This window comes from Xiphophorus maculatus, chromosome 6 (assembly GCF_002775205.1).
Source record: "Xiphophorus maculatus strain JP 163 A chromosome 6, X_maculatus-5.0-male, whole genome shotgun sequence".
Classification (NCBI taxonomy): Eukaryota; Metazoa; Chordata; class Actinopteri; order Cyprinodontiformes; family Poeciliidae; genus Xiphophorus; species Xiphophorus maculatus.
This window is the reverse complement of record NC_036448.1, coordinates 10,667,141-10,686,167: the sequence shown is the minus strand read 5'-3', so window position 1 is coordinate 10,686,167 and position 19,027 is coordinate 10,667,141. Positions and strand designations below refer to the sequence as shown.

The 19,027-nt window shown below is 38.5% G+C and overlaps 1 protein-coding gene across 1 annotated transcript in view; it reads left to right on the top strand.

Moving 5' to 3' along the window:
* The window catches only part of LOC102237510 (calsyntenin-2-like), a 151,692-nt gene extending 136,748 nt beyond the window's left edge, over positions 1–14,944 (top strand). Inside the window, exons 11-18 of the mRNA XM_014476010.2 lie at positions 2,689–2,855; positions 3,122–3,270; positions 8,041–8,246; positions 8,500–8,667; positions 9,132–9,277; positions 9,394–9,514; positions 11,829–12,019; positions 12,127–14,944. Of these exons, the coding sequence (XP_014331496.1) occupies positions 2,689–2,855; positions 3,122–3,270; positions 8,041–8,246; positions 8,500–8,667; positions 9,132–9,277; positions 9,394–9,514; positions 11,829–12,019; positions 12,127–12,348 (1,370 nt within the window). The 3' untranslated portion in view covers positions 12,349–14,944. The remainder of the gene's footprint in view (positions 1–2,688; positions 2,856–3,121; positions 3,271–8,040; positions 8,247–8,499; positions 8,668–9,131; positions 9,278–9,393; positions 9,515–11,828; positions 12,020–12,126) is intronic.
* The last annotated feature ends 4,083 nt before the right edge of the window (positions 14,945–19,027 follow it).

Here is a 19,027-nt window from a genome sequence, read left to right as displayed (position 1 = left end):
ATATATATATATATATATATATATATATAGCATTTTATATCAAGAAAAACTGAAGGCAACAGTTGTACTTATACATAATACTACTGCTTTTAGACTTCTGTTGATTACTACTTTTCTAAAGTTTACCCAAAAAACATATTTAAATACTGTAACTCCACAAAAAAAATTAAATAAAACCTTCAAATAACAAATAACACAGATTAACTGTGTACATCACTCTAGTACCTATTCTTTATGAGAACTGTACAATGCTATATTTTTAAAAAGTCACCATCTGAATTTATTTCAGACAAATAAAGCTTTCTGTTGGAAACGTATGCTGCTGTGATTAATATGTTTCTTGATGACAGATGGCAACAAGTTAATTAACCTTAGCTGATAGAGTGTGCTGCTCGTCACTCTCTAAATAAAGGAAGAAAGCTCCTAATTATGGAAAAGATTGCTCCTTGAAATAAAAACCTTCAAACTTTTCAAACAATATCGGAAACAGAATGAACCGTCAACTTTATTATGGATAGAGAGCTAAAAAAAAGATCAAAAGTTGAACTCCTGAAATGTTAATAATGAAGTTGTGAGTATTTTCACATGCATAGAAACCAAATAATGCAATATGTTAGTGTATGTGCATAAAAAATAAACACTGTACAAAGATCGGAAGGCCTAATGAAGCACTTTGCCTTGTTTGATCCATGTCAAGCCGAATTTATTTGGTAATGGCACAAATGAGTGGAACATTATCACTTCATGACCGCAGTCAAGTATCAACACTGAGGCTATTCACTTACTTGAATCAGGTAAAATCTGTTTGGTTTTTTTCAGACAAAATGTTAAATTGTTGTTCAGGGAGGATATAAAACATTCACTGACCACTACAGTCCCCTGACTTTACTGATAATATATCCATCCTGAAGGACGCTTTATGCTTCTCTCCAGGCATCAGTATAAATCAAGATCTTTGGGATCCCAGGGTATAAAATAGTGTTTTGACATTGCAAAAACTATTGACAAAATCTCATGGTTAAAGGATTAACTGATCCAACATAGCAGTTAAATTTAATGTTGTATAAGAAAATGGTTGAGTTGGATTTTTTTTTTTCTTTTTATGCTTTTGCCAATATTTTTCTGGCATTTTAGGAAATACTGTAAATAAGTTGGACATTGTGGTTACAGTTGCTGCTTTCAGGACTTGCGTCAAAAGCGATTCTGTGCCTTGTAAGAGTCTAAGGAGAAGGACATAAGCTTGGAGGGGAAGCTGCTGTCCAACTTGCTCAGGGCAGTGTTTCTGTGATAGGATCAACTCACACAGCTCCACATGTGCACACACTCCTGTATGTTTCCCCCTGACCGAGCTGAGGGAGAAGCGAGGCCTCCAGCTAAATACAGGTTAGCTGCTCATGACAGTATCCGTGGTATCTGTCTACATTTCCCCAGGGTGTTCTCTGCAGAACAGGTGTTGTTCAAGGAGAAGTTTGCAGAAGGAAGTGACTTTAAACCTTGTTCTGTTCCAGAATAACAAAAAAATTTGGACAGCCTACAAGAGTGTTGAGAAAACCACACGTATAAAAATAGGATGTGATTATTTTGTAGAGAAGCGTGAGGCTCAGACAACTGGGGGAAGGTGGGATTCACACTGAGCAGACCACCAATAAAATCTTCTTTATTAAATACCCAGCAACTACTGCCAGGCAGCACCATTTTAAAATCCAGTGCTTTTGCAACTTGCTGGTAATATTTTAAATAAGTGTTAGAAAATGCAGAGAAGCTCATTTAAAGGAGGAAGTTGTAAGTCATAAAATATTCTAGTGTGTGAATAAATTGTTTCCATTCAATAGGGAGTTGTTGTTTTTTTTTTTACTGTGTTAATTTGAAAGCATTTTCCTGGACTGTTTTTATTGTTTTGGTATGTATTTTGTAGATTAATCAAATAATTTTATCTATCAGGTAAATCCAAGTAAAAATCTTCACTATTTAAAAAGTGAATGCAAAAGGGAGACGCTCTTCTAATTCAGATCATAATAATTGTAACATGTCTACATGTTGGGTTTCTATTTAGATGGTGACTCTACAGATGACAATCTGACAACAGATCTAGTCATAAATGTGTCATCCCAGTATCTACTTTTCTGATACTTATGATTGCTATTGAGTTATTCAGCTATTATGCAATTATGCAGTTTATACATGTTGTATAAATATAATTACTGATACAAAAATACATACACTAACTTACTTTAAGTGAAGATTTCAGCCTGTGCATACATTTTTCACATTCAAAGTTTATAGATGAACAGTATTTCTGGCTCATGTTAAATTTTATTTTACTTTTTTACCCCTCCAGGGGGTCTTTTGTGGGCTCTAGTGTCCCTTATATGAAAGTAGGCTGACAAGCAAGGGGGAAGACATGCGGCAAATATCATCGGACCCGGGAAGCTGCGCCGAGGACCCAAGGCCCCAAAACGTGGGTCACGCCATCCCCTACTCCACCACAGCACGCCTGGCTCATGTTAAATTTGAAGAAATTGCTTTTCGTGTTTAAGTTTGAATGTGGTAACAATATTTTATCATTTAGTTTCTTACCGGTCTATTACTAGAATTGCCCTTTTAGCATTACTTCTAACATTGTTTCTTTCTCCCTTTTTCTTCCAGTTTTTTTTTTCAACACACCTTATTGTCTCGGTTTCCCTTCAGGTGGCGAGGTGGCAACGCCGAGGTTCACCCAGTATTTCCACGGCAGCCTCTCAGGTCTGACGATCCGACCAGGCCGCATTGAAACCCAGAAGGTTATCTCCTGCTTGCAGGCCTGCAAAGAAGGCCTTGACATTAACTCCCTCGAAAGCCTAGCTAAGGACATAAAGGTGCATGAAAATACAAAGACACAGTCGCATTTTCACAAGACACTTCATCCTCCGTTTAGTGGTGTAGGGAACACTCATCACCTCCTTTCTGTTACAGAACTATTACACTGTCACATGTAATCAGTGAAGGCTCATGTTGAAGCTAATCTGGAATAGATTTGAAGATAAATGCAGTCCATTACAAATACTTCTGTTTAAAGATCAGGGACATTAGTTGCATAAACCCGATGGGAGGTTAGATTTTAAAGTTGTCTTTGTGTGTCCAGTTTCACTTCAACCCGGCCCAGTCAGTTCTGGTGGTGGAAGGAGGGGATGTGGACAGCATCAACACAGCCATGACCAAAGTCTCTTACATCAACTCTCGGCAGTTCCCCACACCAGGCCTCAGACGGCTGCACATCTCCACATCTGTACAGTGAGTCCTCAGTTACTTATTGGATGCATTTCTTACTTTATTTGTAAGATGAAGCACAATTTGAACATTACCTTATCTATTTTCCATAACTGCATTGTCCTAAATATCTGCTTCTTTAAACTGGGATGTTGGACTACAGGTTCCCAGATAATCCACAATCAACCTGATGTCTTCATCATTTGCGTTTCGAGGCTGTTCCAAATGTTTAGACAAGATGTGTGTAAAAGTGAAGTAATACGTCTTAAACATGAAATCATCTAAACCTATTCTAGTGGATTTATTCATCTTTATATTGCATATCAAAGTTTACACACGTAAAATGAAATAGCCACTCAAATAAGAATTGTTTTGTTTATTGTCATGACTCTGAACGTTGTTGCTGTAGCTGAGAAATAAAACTGTAGGGATTTTTTTCACATCATCACAATGAGTTCTGGTATATTTTACCACTGCAGCAATAGTAATAACCTCAGCTATTGAAGCACCTAGCATATTGTTGTTGCTAGATTAATGCCATTTGGCTTATTTCCTCTGCAACTTCCAGTGTAAAACAGACTCCTGGGGTAGAACTGCACCTTAAAAACAGCCTTTAAACACTTTTGATTTTACCCCAGACCTTTGGGATTGAGCTTCGTTGAGAGAGCTTTGGGTTGCTTGCTTCTTGAAAGATCAGTAATTTTAGTTAAAATTCATCTGCACATATTTTCTGCCTTAATTGTAACATTTAAAATGATGCCCTTCTGCCCTCAGCTGTCTGGTGAAGCAAAAAGTATGTTTATGGTATGGAAACATTTGTCAGTCAAGACAGTTTTCTAATTTTTACCCTAGTTTATAGTCATCTAAAGTTCCTGTTTTTAACTCTTAACTAGATTTGAAATTGCAAACTTGCGCCTTTAGAAATCCTTGAAGTCAAAAGGGAGAAATTCCTCAAGTCAAAGTAATATTTTAAGGTTTTTAAACTCTAATCTTGAAATTTTTACACCATTTATGTAACTATAAGGGTGTAATACTTTTATTTTGATTAACTACTTACATACAGTAGGTTGTAATGTGTTAAAACTTTTAGCATAATTACTCAAATTTTTTTCTCAAATGCAAAAATCTTGAGCCAGAACTTCTGTACTTGCCTGTTTCTGGTACGGCCCTAAATCTGATGCACAAGCAAATGAGAACAATGAACCACAAAGCTGCTTCTCTTGAGTCTGTGGGGGTTACTTTTGACTATTTAAGCTTAAATGAAAAGTAGTAATGAAACATGAAAATAAAACTTTCATATTCAGCTTGTAAAGGAGTTGGAAGAAACCAATGTTGATTAGATGCTTTCCCCAATCGACTCATAATAAAAAATACATTTCAGTCTAGGATGTAGAGTTTAAATACTTCCAACATCTTAAATATTCAGATAATTTGTCCTCAATGTTGCAATTATACATTTTACACTTTCCAAAAATGCATTTACACAACCAATTTATTGTTATGCAGCCTACAGCATCTGGACTTTCTACAGTCTCCTGAAAGAAATCATGATACATATACACAACACATCCAATCCTGTTCAATGAACAGTACAGCTGCCAACAGTATCCCCATTAAATTGGTCATAAATTTGTCGATAGTTTCCACCGTCGTTCGAGCAATAAAGTGCAAAATTAGGATTCACTTCGAGCACAAGGACTAAATTCTGACACAACTGGGAGATACCTCTGGTGAAGACTCCCTGTTTGTGAAATGCCGAGTACGTAACAAAGTGTGAAGGAGGTACGAAAGCCTGGCTGATCTGTTGGGTTTGACTTTGTCTTCAAGCCATTGAACACTCAGTGAGATGGGCAAAAACGAACCATTAGTGTAAAATCAATTAAACCATGAAAGAAAAGCAGATGTACATCCAGGAAATAAAACCTGATGGTGTTTGCACAGAGTATAAACTCTCCTTGTCCTTGCTCTTGTTTGTTGTTGTTATCCATCTGTTTGTGCTCTTTTAAATTTGGTTTGAACTCAACTGATCTTCAATCTAGCAGATCTACAGGATGACGAGGTCAGTCTCTCAGTCTGCCTCTCCTTTTCAGTTTGCACAAGCTGCCACATTTTCTTGAGATCTTTAGCATTTGGACCCCCCCCAATATATAAAATAGCAACATTTCTTGGCTGTTAGTTGCAGATGTAATGAGTGTCACACCTATTAAACTACATTAATCCATCCAGAGTAATGACTTACTGCCTGAGGTTTATTCAGTTCCATTTTGATTGAGTTAAAAATGGCACTACCTCAATTTCTTAAACTGAAAAGTGTTACTGTATGCTACTTTGAGACTAACTAGTTGTTGTGCAACTAGTTTGTCTTTTATCTTATATTTAGAGCCCACTTTAATCCATAACGCATCGGGGGGTTTGGTATCAGAGTGTTTCTGTTCTTCTCTTGCCTTTACACCATGCTGCTCTTTTTCTAAACGCAGGTCAGGGTCAGCTCAGACACACTTTGTTTGATAAAGTGAGACGAGCACGTGGAACAACAATCGAAGTTGTCTGACTGTGCAACGCTGACTCGCCTCTGTCGAGATAAAGCTGGCAGAGTTCTCCATGTGCTCTCTGCAGACATGTCCAGTCTGCAGCCTGTGATTAAGGAAAAGTGTGGATTTTTATTTTTTTAACGCCTGATAGTGCTGTTTTGTTTCCAAACAGTGACACTTGTTTCAGCAGTTTTTACAACTACAGCTGTCAGAAATCACAGGTTTTACGGACATGGCCCATATAGCCTGAGGCTTTGACAAATGGCATCAGTTTTCAGAAACATGTAACATACAAGAATATAGTGTAATCGATGGAAATCTATGTTTTGTTGCTGAAATATGAGGTCTCATTTTTTGCGCTACGCTGCTGCATTCTTTTCTTTTTAATTTTGCAGTCTTACCTCTGTCTATCCTCACTGGGCTTTTCTGGCATATAGAGTTCATGGACTAGTTCCACATGACCCAGCAAAAATGATTAATATCGTGCTGCTGGGTGAAATGTAAAAAGCAAACTGTATAAAGGAAATCTAACTTTTGTTTTTTTTTACATTTGAAAACAGACACGAACAGTTCCTGTTCATTTTCAGCACAAATCCTATGCTGGTCTTTATAGTGGAATCTAACTCAAAATCAAGATCCGGGAGCAACAGTAGAATAAAATGAATTTTATTAATTTAAACCCAAAAATATCAACCATCACTGACAATTTATTTTCCGTTAATACCTTAAAACATTCCGTTAAAACATTTTATCATACAGAGAAGATTTAATAGAAGACACATAATGTTTGTAATTCTGCCCCTTGAAATATATTTAAACTTTATGAGCTTACAAACACAAGCCTCTGTTGTTTAAAATGTGTTTTATTGAGATTTATTGAAGGACATAATTATGAAGTAAAATCATACTTTAACATGGGTTTTAAGATTTTCTTTTTGTACAAATCAGATTTAAAACGTCACCTCATTAGTAAGCAAAAGTCACTTGTGTACAGTAGAATTTCAGTTTAAATCCAGATGTTCTGCACTGGGCACACAATTCCCACTGGGGAACATTGTGGTAGCAGCATCATGCTGGGGGGGGATGTTGTCCTTCAAAATTGGCAGGGAAGATTCTCACACCAAAATGCAAATCAGACTGAGCTGTATCCATCAAACTTCTGGGATTAAAAACTTGCTTGAAGCTGCAAAAGTCTTGAGACTGAGACAGAAAGATCCCGTCTAGCATTCTGCAGATCAGACTCACCAGCCGTAACGATAGAGAGCTGGTTAGAAAAAAAACAACTTGTAATATCGAGGAGTATTTCATCAGCATGATAAAAAAAAAAAACAGCTTACCGATCAAAAAAGCATGTTTCATACAAATTTAATAGACTTTTAAATAATGCCTTAAGAAATAGTCTATTTGAAGGAAAATTGAGAATCTATAGTTGGATATCACAACCAAGATGATAGAAGGGAGAAACTGTGTATAAGCTGCCATAAAAGAATAAATTGTCTCATCTACAGAAGAAATATGTCGAAGAGGTGAAAATAAAGCTTTTTTTAACATGATTTAGCATCTCCACACATGTGAATTAAATTTATAGAGAAAATGTTTTAAAGTAGCAAACCAGTCATTATCTGGTATTACCTGGTGTTGCAAATTTTCATTTAGAAATGTTAAAAGAGAAGTAGAAAGTAATTTGCATGTGACTTTCCCAATAAGTGTTTTATCTGAAAACAAAATCTCATAGAATGATCCCAGTCAAATTGCAGATCTAAATCCAGTTAAGAATCAATTATTAGAATTATAAAATATATGTTTACAGCTTCTCTGTCTATTCAAGCTTAAACTATTGAGCCAGTAAAAATGGGTAAAGGTTGATCAAAACATACCCCAAAGCTCTTACAGTAACAGGAGACAAAGGTAGTTCTGCAGAGTTTGGACTGCATTTCTGTTTTTTTTTATTTGTGAATAATTTAAAGCCATGCATGATTTTCCTTCTACTCAAAACCTTTGTTCTATTTTGTGTTGTTGACTTAAAATCTTGATAATAATACATTGCTGTATTTTAGATGGTGAAGGAATAATCTTAAAAAAAACATGTATTGTTTTAGAAATAGATGTTTTCTGCTTTGTATTCTCTATTAGAACATGACAAGGCAAAGACGTGTGCCCAGTATCGAGCACGTTATCGGCTCCATAGGAGTCTTTTAGTTAAGGCTTTAGGTGAAGACATATAAGCCGTGCTGCTGTAACACGTCCTCTGTCCATCGGTCAGGTGTTTTGGAGAGGACACATGTGTCTCCATCCCGGACATCAAGGCGGTGGTCATGGTGCTGCCACCCAGTGAACCCAGAATCACCATTTCAGGATCCAAGCAGCTTGTCAGACCCGCCAGCGACCTCCGCAGCCCGCTGGGCGTGGCGCCCTTCAAAGAGCTTCGGATCACCAGCACGGTGATGAAGGGCGACAGCTTTGGTGGATGTGAGTGGACACACCTCTCAGCTTCAACAGGACATTTGAAAACATATATATATATATATATATATATATATATATATATATATATATATATATATATATATATATATATATATATATATATATATATATATATATATATATATACAGTATATACTGTATATCTGACATCTTACTCATAATTCCAGACCTTGTCATTGCAAACCTTTTTTTTTTCCTACTCGTATGTTAAATAACTTTGTGGCTATGTGTGCAGACCGTCGGCCAGGGGTGATGGAGGTGATGCATAACCTGGACTACTGTGATGTGCTTGTAATCGGAGACGAACTGGAACCAGAGAGCGAGAGCCTGGAGATTCAGCACAGCGCTTTACTGGGAAAACACCTCGACGCCACCAACTCCACCTCTGGAATATCAATATATGGTAGCTCAATTTGACATCACTCATAAAACCTCAACCATACCATATCTGTCAGAAATCTTAATATAAAAATCTGGAGAAAAAAAAAAAACATCTGTTTTAAATCAGAAAAAAACATCTGTTTTCCACAAATCTCAGTGACTGAACTGACAATGTGTACAAATTTACAACGATTAATATTCTTACATAATTGCATCATCTGAATAAACAATTAGCATTTTTATGAGAGCTGCATGTTTTTTGTAGAGCATGTGACCGTGGTATTACTTAACACCACCCCACACTGGCTCTGATTTATCCACATTTTTCGTTTTTCAGTGTCATTATTGTTCAGCTTGCGCAACTCAGTCGCTACAGTCTGCATTAGACATCAGAGGCAGTCTATAAAATCTATTTAAGTGTCCTCCAGATTTTGAATTGGACATAAATGTAGGGTAGTTTCTGGCAGTGGGTGTTTCTGCCCACAGGTGTGGACTCCATGGCCCACTATGAGCAGGTCCTGAGACAGCTACGCTACAGGAACTGGAGACCTGCCTCTCTGACGGAGAGAAGGTTCAGACTTACCTGCTCCGAACTCAATGGACGTTACACCAGCAACGAGTTCAACCTGGAGGCAGGTTTTGGGCTATTCATAAATAGTTTCTTTTTTCTCTTTTCTGTACATTATACTGTGTGCCTTTCTTTGGCCACATCTTTGAGAATAATGGCTCTTTGTTCCTGCTTCGTTAGATCAGCGTTCTTCACCACACTGCACCCATGGAGCACGTTAATCACATGGCCGGCCAGTCCCAGTACATGAGACCGGTCCATCACCCGCTGATGATCCACACCCTGAACTCACACATGTCAGGTAACCCAATACTGAAGAAGTGATTTGTTACATGACAAATAAAACATAACACTACCTTGTTGATTGGGTTGAGCACATGAATTTCTCCTTTTCCTCATCAAACTTGTTCCCATCTGATAATAATTTGTGCTGTAGCATTTCAAAAGACAGCTCATCCTGTCTAAATGTTAGACATTTAATTTGGCATGCTCCTCACCTCTAAAATGTCACTGGATCCCATAATGAGATGGAGAGAGCTTCAGAAAGAAGGTCAGATCTGATTATGAGTATGGTAGAAGATTTAAAGAGGTCTCAAAAGAATTTGTGTTCCATATTTCCATAGTATGAAAAGAATATGTAGAAGTGAAGGACGTTTCAGGCAACTGCCCATACGCCCAGGTTTCACTCTACAAGCAAGTTTACCCTGAAAGCAGATTGTATGATACTAAAAGAAGTCTTAGGAGAAGCCTGGACCCACAGCAGTCTGTTGATATGGAGGTACATGTCTGTATAATCACTAAGAGACTGAAAAAGTTTATGTACAATGGAGATGCCTGTGGGACTGAAGTTTTCCAGACAGAATGGAGATAAAACCATGACATGTGGAATCATGTTTTTTGGGCAGATGAGTCTAAAATGTAATTATTTGGACACTGGAACAGAGCATGTTGAGCATAAACCAAATATAGTATACTAGGGAAAAAAATCATCAAACCAGCTGTGACACAAAGGTACAGGACACGACCATTTTACAATCAAAGAACTCACCATGAATCCCATGCACCAGAGGATGTTGATAAAATGTAAAACCACCTATAAAAAATAAGTTGAAGCAGAACTAGGCCCTGCAACATGGCAGTGATCTATAACATAGAAGTAAATCCACCAAGAACTGACTGAAAACTTAGAAAAGGAAAATGTCAGGGTACTGTGGTGGTGCAGGGGCAAAGCACGACCCACGTATTGAGGCCTTAGTCCTCGTGGTGGTGGTCGCAGGTTCGATTCCCGGCCTGGCCACATTTGCCGCATGTCTTCCCCCTCTTTCATTACCATGTTTCCTGTCAAGCTACTTTCAAATAAAGGCCACCAGAGCCAACAAAACCTTTAAGGAAAATGTGAACAGAACACACATCATCTCACATCTGTAAATGTGGAGTGAAGCAAGTTCAGCCAAATCCCTGAAGTTATTCAGCCATAGCTGGTGAGACTTGCTAATAAGATGAAGGTTGCTCTGATTGTTTTCCTCTGCTGGGTAACACAGTTTTGATGAGGCCTCTCACAGAACCAGGCTACTATTATACATGTATTTCCTTGACAAATTACTCATAAACAAAATGTCTGATACAAACAGAACATCAAAAATGGTCAGTACAGAGGAAGTGGTCAATTGACTTCAGAGAGAAAACTTTCTGACAAGTTGTAGTTCAGTTCACTTTCTAGGTGGACTTGTCAGGTAAACATTAAGTAACTATGAGAAGTGACTGACCTCAGATGAATGTAGGTTACCCTCATTACCTAAATGCTTCCTTTGGGCTTTAGATGTTCCATTAATAAATTCTCCTGTTTTCAATAAAGTCTCTTGTTCTGTCGTCTCCTGTTCTGTCCTGGGCTGACACTAGATTGGTGAAGAATTTGCTGTAACCTACAGAAGACAGTTTTGTAGGTTACCGTTGACTTCTGATTTGTCTGTGACAGTTTTTGCAAGTCCATTTCGGTGCATGGTTACACTGTCTGCAGGTTGGATTGTAATATTTGCTTTCAGCGTCGTTTAAATGAAAAATGGATTGGAGACTACTTATAAAGCAGGAGTCTTCATTTTAATGTTAGATCTATAACCAATGAGACTAATGAGTTAAAATAAAAGGTTAATTTGTGTACATCTAGTTTCCTTTTCTGTGCACCTTTTTCATCCCAATAAATTGCTGGTGCTCTAAACTCCCAGTCAGGATTGCCGGAGAGGGTGCAACCAATCAAAACGTAAAAGATGTGGCTCACAGCCAGGAAAAAAAGAAAAAAGTGAACAGCTGATATTCCAGTTACTTGCTCTTTGAAGAGTTCAGTCTTGTGTATACATCCTTTGTGCATTCAAGAGTGATGTTGGCCACATGCTGCACATGATGTATTCACTGAATCAGTTTCCACTGAACCTTGTCACACTTATCTCTTATCATAATCCCAAGGCTTGGGCCGCCACCAAGCATGAACGTCTTTTGTGCTTTACATGTTTCCAGCTTTGTCTCTTATTTAAAAAACACTTTGAAACCGAAGTGACGCTGCTCCGTCACATGTTCCACGTAGTTTATGAGTGTAAACAAGCTTTTCTTTCCTCCACCAGGTCCAGCGCCCCCTGCGGCCACAGTTGTCATCGTGGTGTGCATCGCCGCCCTGGTGATCATTGTGGTGATCGGGATCTACAGGATCCATGCCACACATCAGGAGGGCTCCAGAGATGAAGAGGATGAAATCAAAGATCCAGAGTCGGACTGGGAAGGCTCTGGACTCAACATCACTGTCAACCCCATGGAGGTAACCGAGACCGTCTCAAGTCTTCAGCAGGTTTATTCATCTCTGATGCAATGAACACAACCACCAGCCTCAGTCGTTGGATTTGAGATCTGGATTTTGTTGTCTAGGACATGAGAGGACCCCAGGCGCTGGGAGAAGCTGCGAGAGGAGAAGAATGCGAGGAGGAGGAGGATGAAGAAGACGACGCTGAGCTGGTGGGAGGCATGACGATCGTTGAATCAGACAGCAGTGATGAAGACGAAGAGGAGGGGAACAAAGGAAGAGAAGAGGTTAACGGGAGGAAGCAGAAGGGGAAACCTGAGTGGGACAGTTCATGTGGAACATACTAAGCACACACACAGGAATCCGTCTACACAAACACAGTGGCTTTATCTCTCTCAACTGCACACACACACACTCACACACCCACTACGCAGGCATTAACACATGCTTGTCACACACACACACAAATTGTCTGATAAAATCAATTACAATCTTTTGCTGGAAAAATACACAAATTCTCCCATGTTGTTGTTTTTGAAGTAATATCGCCCTCTTCTGGACAAAGTCAAACATTAGCTGCAGTGCCACAGTGCTGGAAATCATTATCCGAGTGTTTGTCATTGTTCCCGCCTCTGGCAGCGAGGCAGAGCATCCATAAACACACAAAATAAGCACATGTGTCATTTCACCATTTGTGATGGTGTTTAGGCGTGTGTGTGTGTGTGTGTGTGTGTGTGTGCAGACAAGTCTGAAGTTTTTCTTCATAACACATAAAACTCATTTCTTGTCCCAGAATTTAGTACAGTGTGTTACAAAAAGTATTCATACACTAAACTTTTCCAGTTATCTCAACACGTTGCAACCAAACTTCAATGTTTTTAGCTATACGTGACAGACCAACACAGAGTGACACTTCAAGCCGTCTGCAGCCTCTATCAACTTCTATCCATCTTCCAAAGACCAGCTTATCGGTCTTTGACAAATAAGAGCCTCCCGACAGCATGATGCCGCCTCCACTATGTTCCCCCTGTAGGGATGATGTGTAATGATAGTTTTCCTTGGCAAAACGCTGTCTTTGCATTTAATCCAAAAAGTTCAATGATGCTCTGCTCAACAGAGCATCCAGCCCACATGTTTACTGTGTCATCTACGTAGTTGGCTTGTGGCAAAGTGAAAATGGGGATTTTTTATCTATTTCTATTAACAATGGCTTCCACACACGCAATTTTGATACTTGGCAGAAATTGCAAAGTATTGCAAATTGTTGTCTTGCAATTCCAAGAAAACAAAGTAAAAAGTAAACAAATAACATATTCTCAATAAGCACTATATTGAAGTAAAACAAAAACATTCAGGAAGTTTGTAGCTTATATAACCTATCGACAGATTCTCTCACCTGAGCTTTGATTCTCTGCTGCTCCTCCAACACTACCATGGCCCCCTGAGCTGCTGCTTTGATTAATGCTCTTCTTCCCAAGCCTCTTAGTTTAGGGGAAGTCTCATTTCCTGGTTTGTTTGCAGTTTTGCGTATGCATATTGCAAATTTAAATGTCGAGATGATGGATTGAACAGCACTTCTTGAAATGGCAGAGTTGTAGAGGATTTCATTTATCTCCACATTGTGATACTTTTCTTTCCCCCGTTCACATTTGTGAACCCGTTTGTCCTGGTTCATCACATAGAATCCCTTCAAAATGTGTGGTTGTAAAAGGACAAAATGTGAAAAAAAAGTTAACAAGCTATGAATACTTAAGCAAAGCGCTGTACACATGTCCTAACATTACTTTTTGTTTTCATGTCTTAACCGCATTGTCTGCAAATCATATGTATGAATTCATGTGTCCACAGGTTAATATATGCATAAAACTTTTAGATATAGATTATTGAATCTAAATATTCTGTGTAGTGTAGCAATGTTGTTGCTCAGTGTTCGTCATCCCTGTCTGCAGCCTCACGCCGCCTCCTTCTGCATGAGCAGTGCTGTGGCTCTGTGGCCTGCGCATCGTCAAAAATATGGGATCTCTCACTACAAAGCACTCCTCATTTCTTGTATGCTGCATACAATGACCATGCAACAACAGATTAGTTCGGCTAGGTTTTTAAAGCTAACTTAATCATGTTGTTTTTATCCCAAAAGCTTTTCTGTCTTGAATCGGAAGTCCGTAATCGCATAGAGGTACTTTAATTCAAGTCTGAAGGCCAAAACTGGCCTCAAAATGAAACGTAAAGAGAGGCAGATTTTAAAAATTGTGATTAAAGCAATATGTATGTTAGTCTACAACTTACACAGGACTTTCATGATCATAGGCATCACCATAATTGCCACCCAGCATCACCCTGCAGCAAGGTTGAACTCTGAGAAATAGCGACAGAAGAGATTTTTTGTTTTTTAAGTTTAAATGAGTTTAAATGTAATGTGTAAACATACGTTAGTCTGACTGAGAGGTTCCCTCTCCACCTCCTCATAACCATTTCAGCCTCCAGTGCCAATCAGAAGTTTACATCCACTCAGCATGAGCATGAATATTATCACTTTTGGACTTCATTTACACCTATTAACACACACACATGGCGTTTTATTAATTTTAAATACAAAGCTGGGTGCACTAATTTGATTTTCTTTTGAACTTTCTCTAATACACACAATGGCAAAATAGATATTAGGTCAAATATGTGCATACGCCCTAAATATTAGAATCAATGTCTCTTAGCATCTTGCAGCACAAATAAATCAACCAAATGAATGTTACAATGGATGGAAAAAAATGACCAGAACTATAAACATTCGAGTGTTGGTGCTTTCCACCCACTTATTGAGACAAAAGCAGTTTATTTCCTGTTGCATTTCTATAGATGGATGCTTGGTTAAAGCAGTGTTTCTCAATTCCGGTCCTCATGCACCCCCTGCCCTGCATGTTTTAGGTGTTTCCCTTCTGCCACCCACCTGGGTGATTAACAGGCTTCTGCAGTACTTGATGGTCATGAAATCATTTGAATCAACTGTTCTGGAATAGAGGCACATCTAAAACATGCAGAGCAGGGGGGGCCTGAGGACTGGAGTTGAGAAGCCTTGGTTTAAAGGGAAGAGCTGACATTTTTCAGAGTTCGCCTTCTCTAAAGTGTTTCCATAATCCATATCTGCGTCCTAAAGATAGCCCTAACGAATCCAGCTTTTAAAATGTACATTTCGTTTCAAATAAAAGGCGATCCACAGAGCACATTATGCAAACCTTTCCACTGACCGAGCAGCCCTGCTTGACGACAGCAAACCCTCCTCTGCAAAATCTGTGGAGCGCCCCTTTAAACTCCCACCCTGTACCTTGAGAGGAAAACTTTCTTGTTTTGCAGTCGCTGACCTGCCTCCATCCCTCCGGCTATGATGGAACCAGAGTCATCCTTAACTATGATGACACCTTGAATTCACCCTACAGATTCATATTAAGTGTCCAGTATGTAGAGTTAACCTGAGGTTAGAGTGGCTGGAAAAAAACCACAGCTTGGTTCCCCCTCCTCACCTGTGATGTATGTTCTCTCTAGCAGACATGTCGCGTGTCCACCTGTCCTTTAAACACCTGTGCTCGTGGTGTCGCCATTGTGAAACAACTGCCCTGTTTTCTTTATCATGATATGCTTCGTAAACATTTAAGGATAAAGAGGTTCTTTTACATATAAAATGAAACCCTGTAAAAATGTTTAAGACCGTTATTTTATATATCTGTTTCCTTTTCTTTTTGTAAACTAAATAGTTGAGATTTATCTCTATCTGGTGGTCATCCCACGGCTCTCTGTATATTGATCAATAAAGAATTGTTTTAGACTCTACTCAGCTGTGCTTCCTGTTTCTGTTTCCGCGCATGCTATTTGTTTGGATACTTTAAGGCTCATAAGCTGCTATCTCATTTAGCAAGCTTTCTGAAATTCACACCCTGGCATCACCTTTCTGGATGTTTACATTCGTTTTGATGGAAAACTCACGTTGATGCAGGCGATGTCTTTTACATATCTCACAGCATCTGTTCCAGCGTTTGGGCCAGTAAAGAATATTCTAACCTTAGGTGTGCAGTTTCTTTATTTGCTCTTGTCAGAAGTGAACCTATTTCTTTGCCAGGGTAAAACAGACATTAAAGAGAAAATTCAGATAGGTTCTATTAAAGGTCAATAAGCACATAGATTTCTTAGTGTCATTAGTATTAATTCAGAACCAGAAGCTAAAAGCTATTTTTATAGAAAGAGGGACATTTCAAAGTAGCCTGGGATTACTGTAAAAATATACTGATCTCAAACACATTGATTTATATGAAGCTCAGTAACATTTTATTTGAAAGGGTGTGCATAAGAATATGACACTGTCATAAACGTGACATAACACCTGTTATGAACATGAAGGAGTCTTTATAAATGTCCACGACTGTTGCCGTGAAGTGTCATTCAGTAAATATTGACACTTAATGCAAAGTGAGCACTTTTAATGGACTTCTAATGCAACTTTTAGAGCAACTCTGCATTAAAAGTGTCATTATTTACCAAATGACACTTCATGGCAACAGTCAGACATTAATCTAGACTCCTTCATGTTCATGACAGGTGTTATGTCACGTTTATGACAGTGTCATGTCAGTCTTATACACACCCCGTCAAATAAAATGTTACGAAAGCTCTTTTGATAAACATTTAGCAGTCAGTTAAGAGTTCTGACTTTAACTATTTTAGTGGAGATGCACATGCTATTTGTGCTTCCACTAAATCTGCTGGAAATGTTGCAGTTTGTACCGACTGCTGTGGCCGCACTGGTCTAAAACCCTTTTAGCGAACTCGAGCAAAAGTCCAGTAAATAAAACTCAAATTTTGAAAACAGGGAGAATGTCGCGTTGCTGTGAGAATGATGGAAATCAAATGGATTTCACTCACAAGCCGATCTCCTGCAGCATCCCAGATTTTTGTGGTGAAATACAATCATGGCTGCAATTTGTTTATTTGCACGGAACTGGATGTCACAGAAAAGGGGAGAAATACAAACTGGAAAAAAATATATAAACTGACGCCATCAAAACTATCAGGTTATTGTCTTCACGTATCTCTGAAAGTTCATGTCTGAAACTGTTTAAATGTTTGGCTCTTCAGGATTAAAAAGGTTGATGTTTCTATACAGTATATAAATACCAATGGGATGCATTGGGTGTGTTTCTCCTTTCAGTTTGTCTTTATTACTATTGCTCAATGTTCTCACTCAACCAGACAAATAAAATGTGAATATTCAGATACTTAAAGGTGCAATGTTGGCAAAATTTTGCTAAAAGGTCAGAAGGTGGAATGTTGGGAAGAGCAAAACTTTCTTGAAGAGGCAGAGGTCCAATTTCAATACGTTAAATTACAATGTCAGTTCTTGTTTTTTTAGTCATATTTGATTTATATAGCATTTTTATTACAACTGAATATAACATAGTTACTTGACTGTGCTACAAAATGGCTGGGAAAATTCCCTTAAAAGCCTGTGTGCTGATGATTTTCTATGGTTTATAACATAAAGAGATGAGAACGAAGGATGCCAAAAAGAGAACGATCTGCTCTTAGAAAATCTTGATCTTGTAAACGGAGAAGGAAAAAAGAGAAGTAACTTTAATTTGGAGGAGGTTCTTCAAGAAAAGATGGAACAAGCCACAGAAAGAAATGTCCAAGTACAGAAAATCCCATTTCACCAGCTTAACGGCTCAACCGAGTCAATAGCTATTAACTGCATTCTTGGCTCTCTGAGGTCCGTTTCAGCGTTATTGAACATGCAGTGCTTATCGGTTAAAAAGCCACATTAAGCTACTAATTAGTCGATTGTATTTCTCCCCCCTTGGGGATGCAGGAAGCGTAGAAATGCACATTCAGCAGAACTGAGAGCAGAAAGCAGCGTGGCAAGACTTCATCTGCTGAAGCCCTGAACAGTCAGCGTTAAGTCTTCATGGGACTTTAACTTAATGGTTACCTGTCTGGTAGTTTCATTATTTTCTGGAACCCAGACAGAAAATTGATAGAAAGAAAAAAATGTAATGCATGTTTTTATTTTACAATCTGGGAAAATTGCATCCACACCGAAACAGATTAACAGATTTTACTTTCCAAGATATATGGAGAGATTATTGATAGATAGATAATGGATTAAATTGGATAAAAACTCAAGAAGATGTAGACTTTTTCTCCAAAGTTTGGAGGAGAAGGTGTTATTTGAAGACACACATATGTGAGGCCAGACACTGATGTTGGATGAGATCACTCCACTCTTATTCAACCCACTGTTGTTTTATCAAGTTGAGGCCAGGCAGGTTCTTTAAAGTTCCTCATCTATCCCTTTTGTTCTTGTCTGATCAGATGAGCGTCTTAGAAAGCAGTTCTTAAAATCACATGTTGCTTCGTTTGTGCTCATCATTTACAAGCAGAAGTGGATTGAAAGAAAAAAGGCGAGGAAGCATTTTAATGTCACTTGGCTTTTATTCACATTTCATACTTCTGTTTAATTGATTCCGCTAAACTCTTGAAATGGTCCCATTCTCCTCATTCCAACCAATAAAAACAGAAGATAAGACCATAACCATCGCATTAATAATAATAATAATAATAATAATAATAATAATAATAAAAGCAGCATTGAAGTAACAAGTTTGAGTTTCCGTCTCCCTTCATTGTCAGCATCGTTTTGAACAAAATCAACCTGAATGTCACAAACACACAGCTAGCTTGTGATAAACGAACCCTGTCCATCCTTTCATTACCGAATGGAAAAGGTTTTATACTGAACAACACAAATAAAGTTGAAAAAGTGACTCAAGCCATTTTTAAGGAAGTAGAAATCGATTGGTCTTGTGGTTGTGGACTGGTCGTCTACACTCTGTGCAGATCCAGCAGCACACCTGCTGTGCCTCCACAGCCGGGTCCCTGGGTCCTGCTACAGCCTCTTATAGATCCAGCCGAACTCTCGTCTCCTAACAAGTGAAAGCAGTCGCGTGGAGAGCTGACACACACGCTGCTTGCTACCTAGTGAGC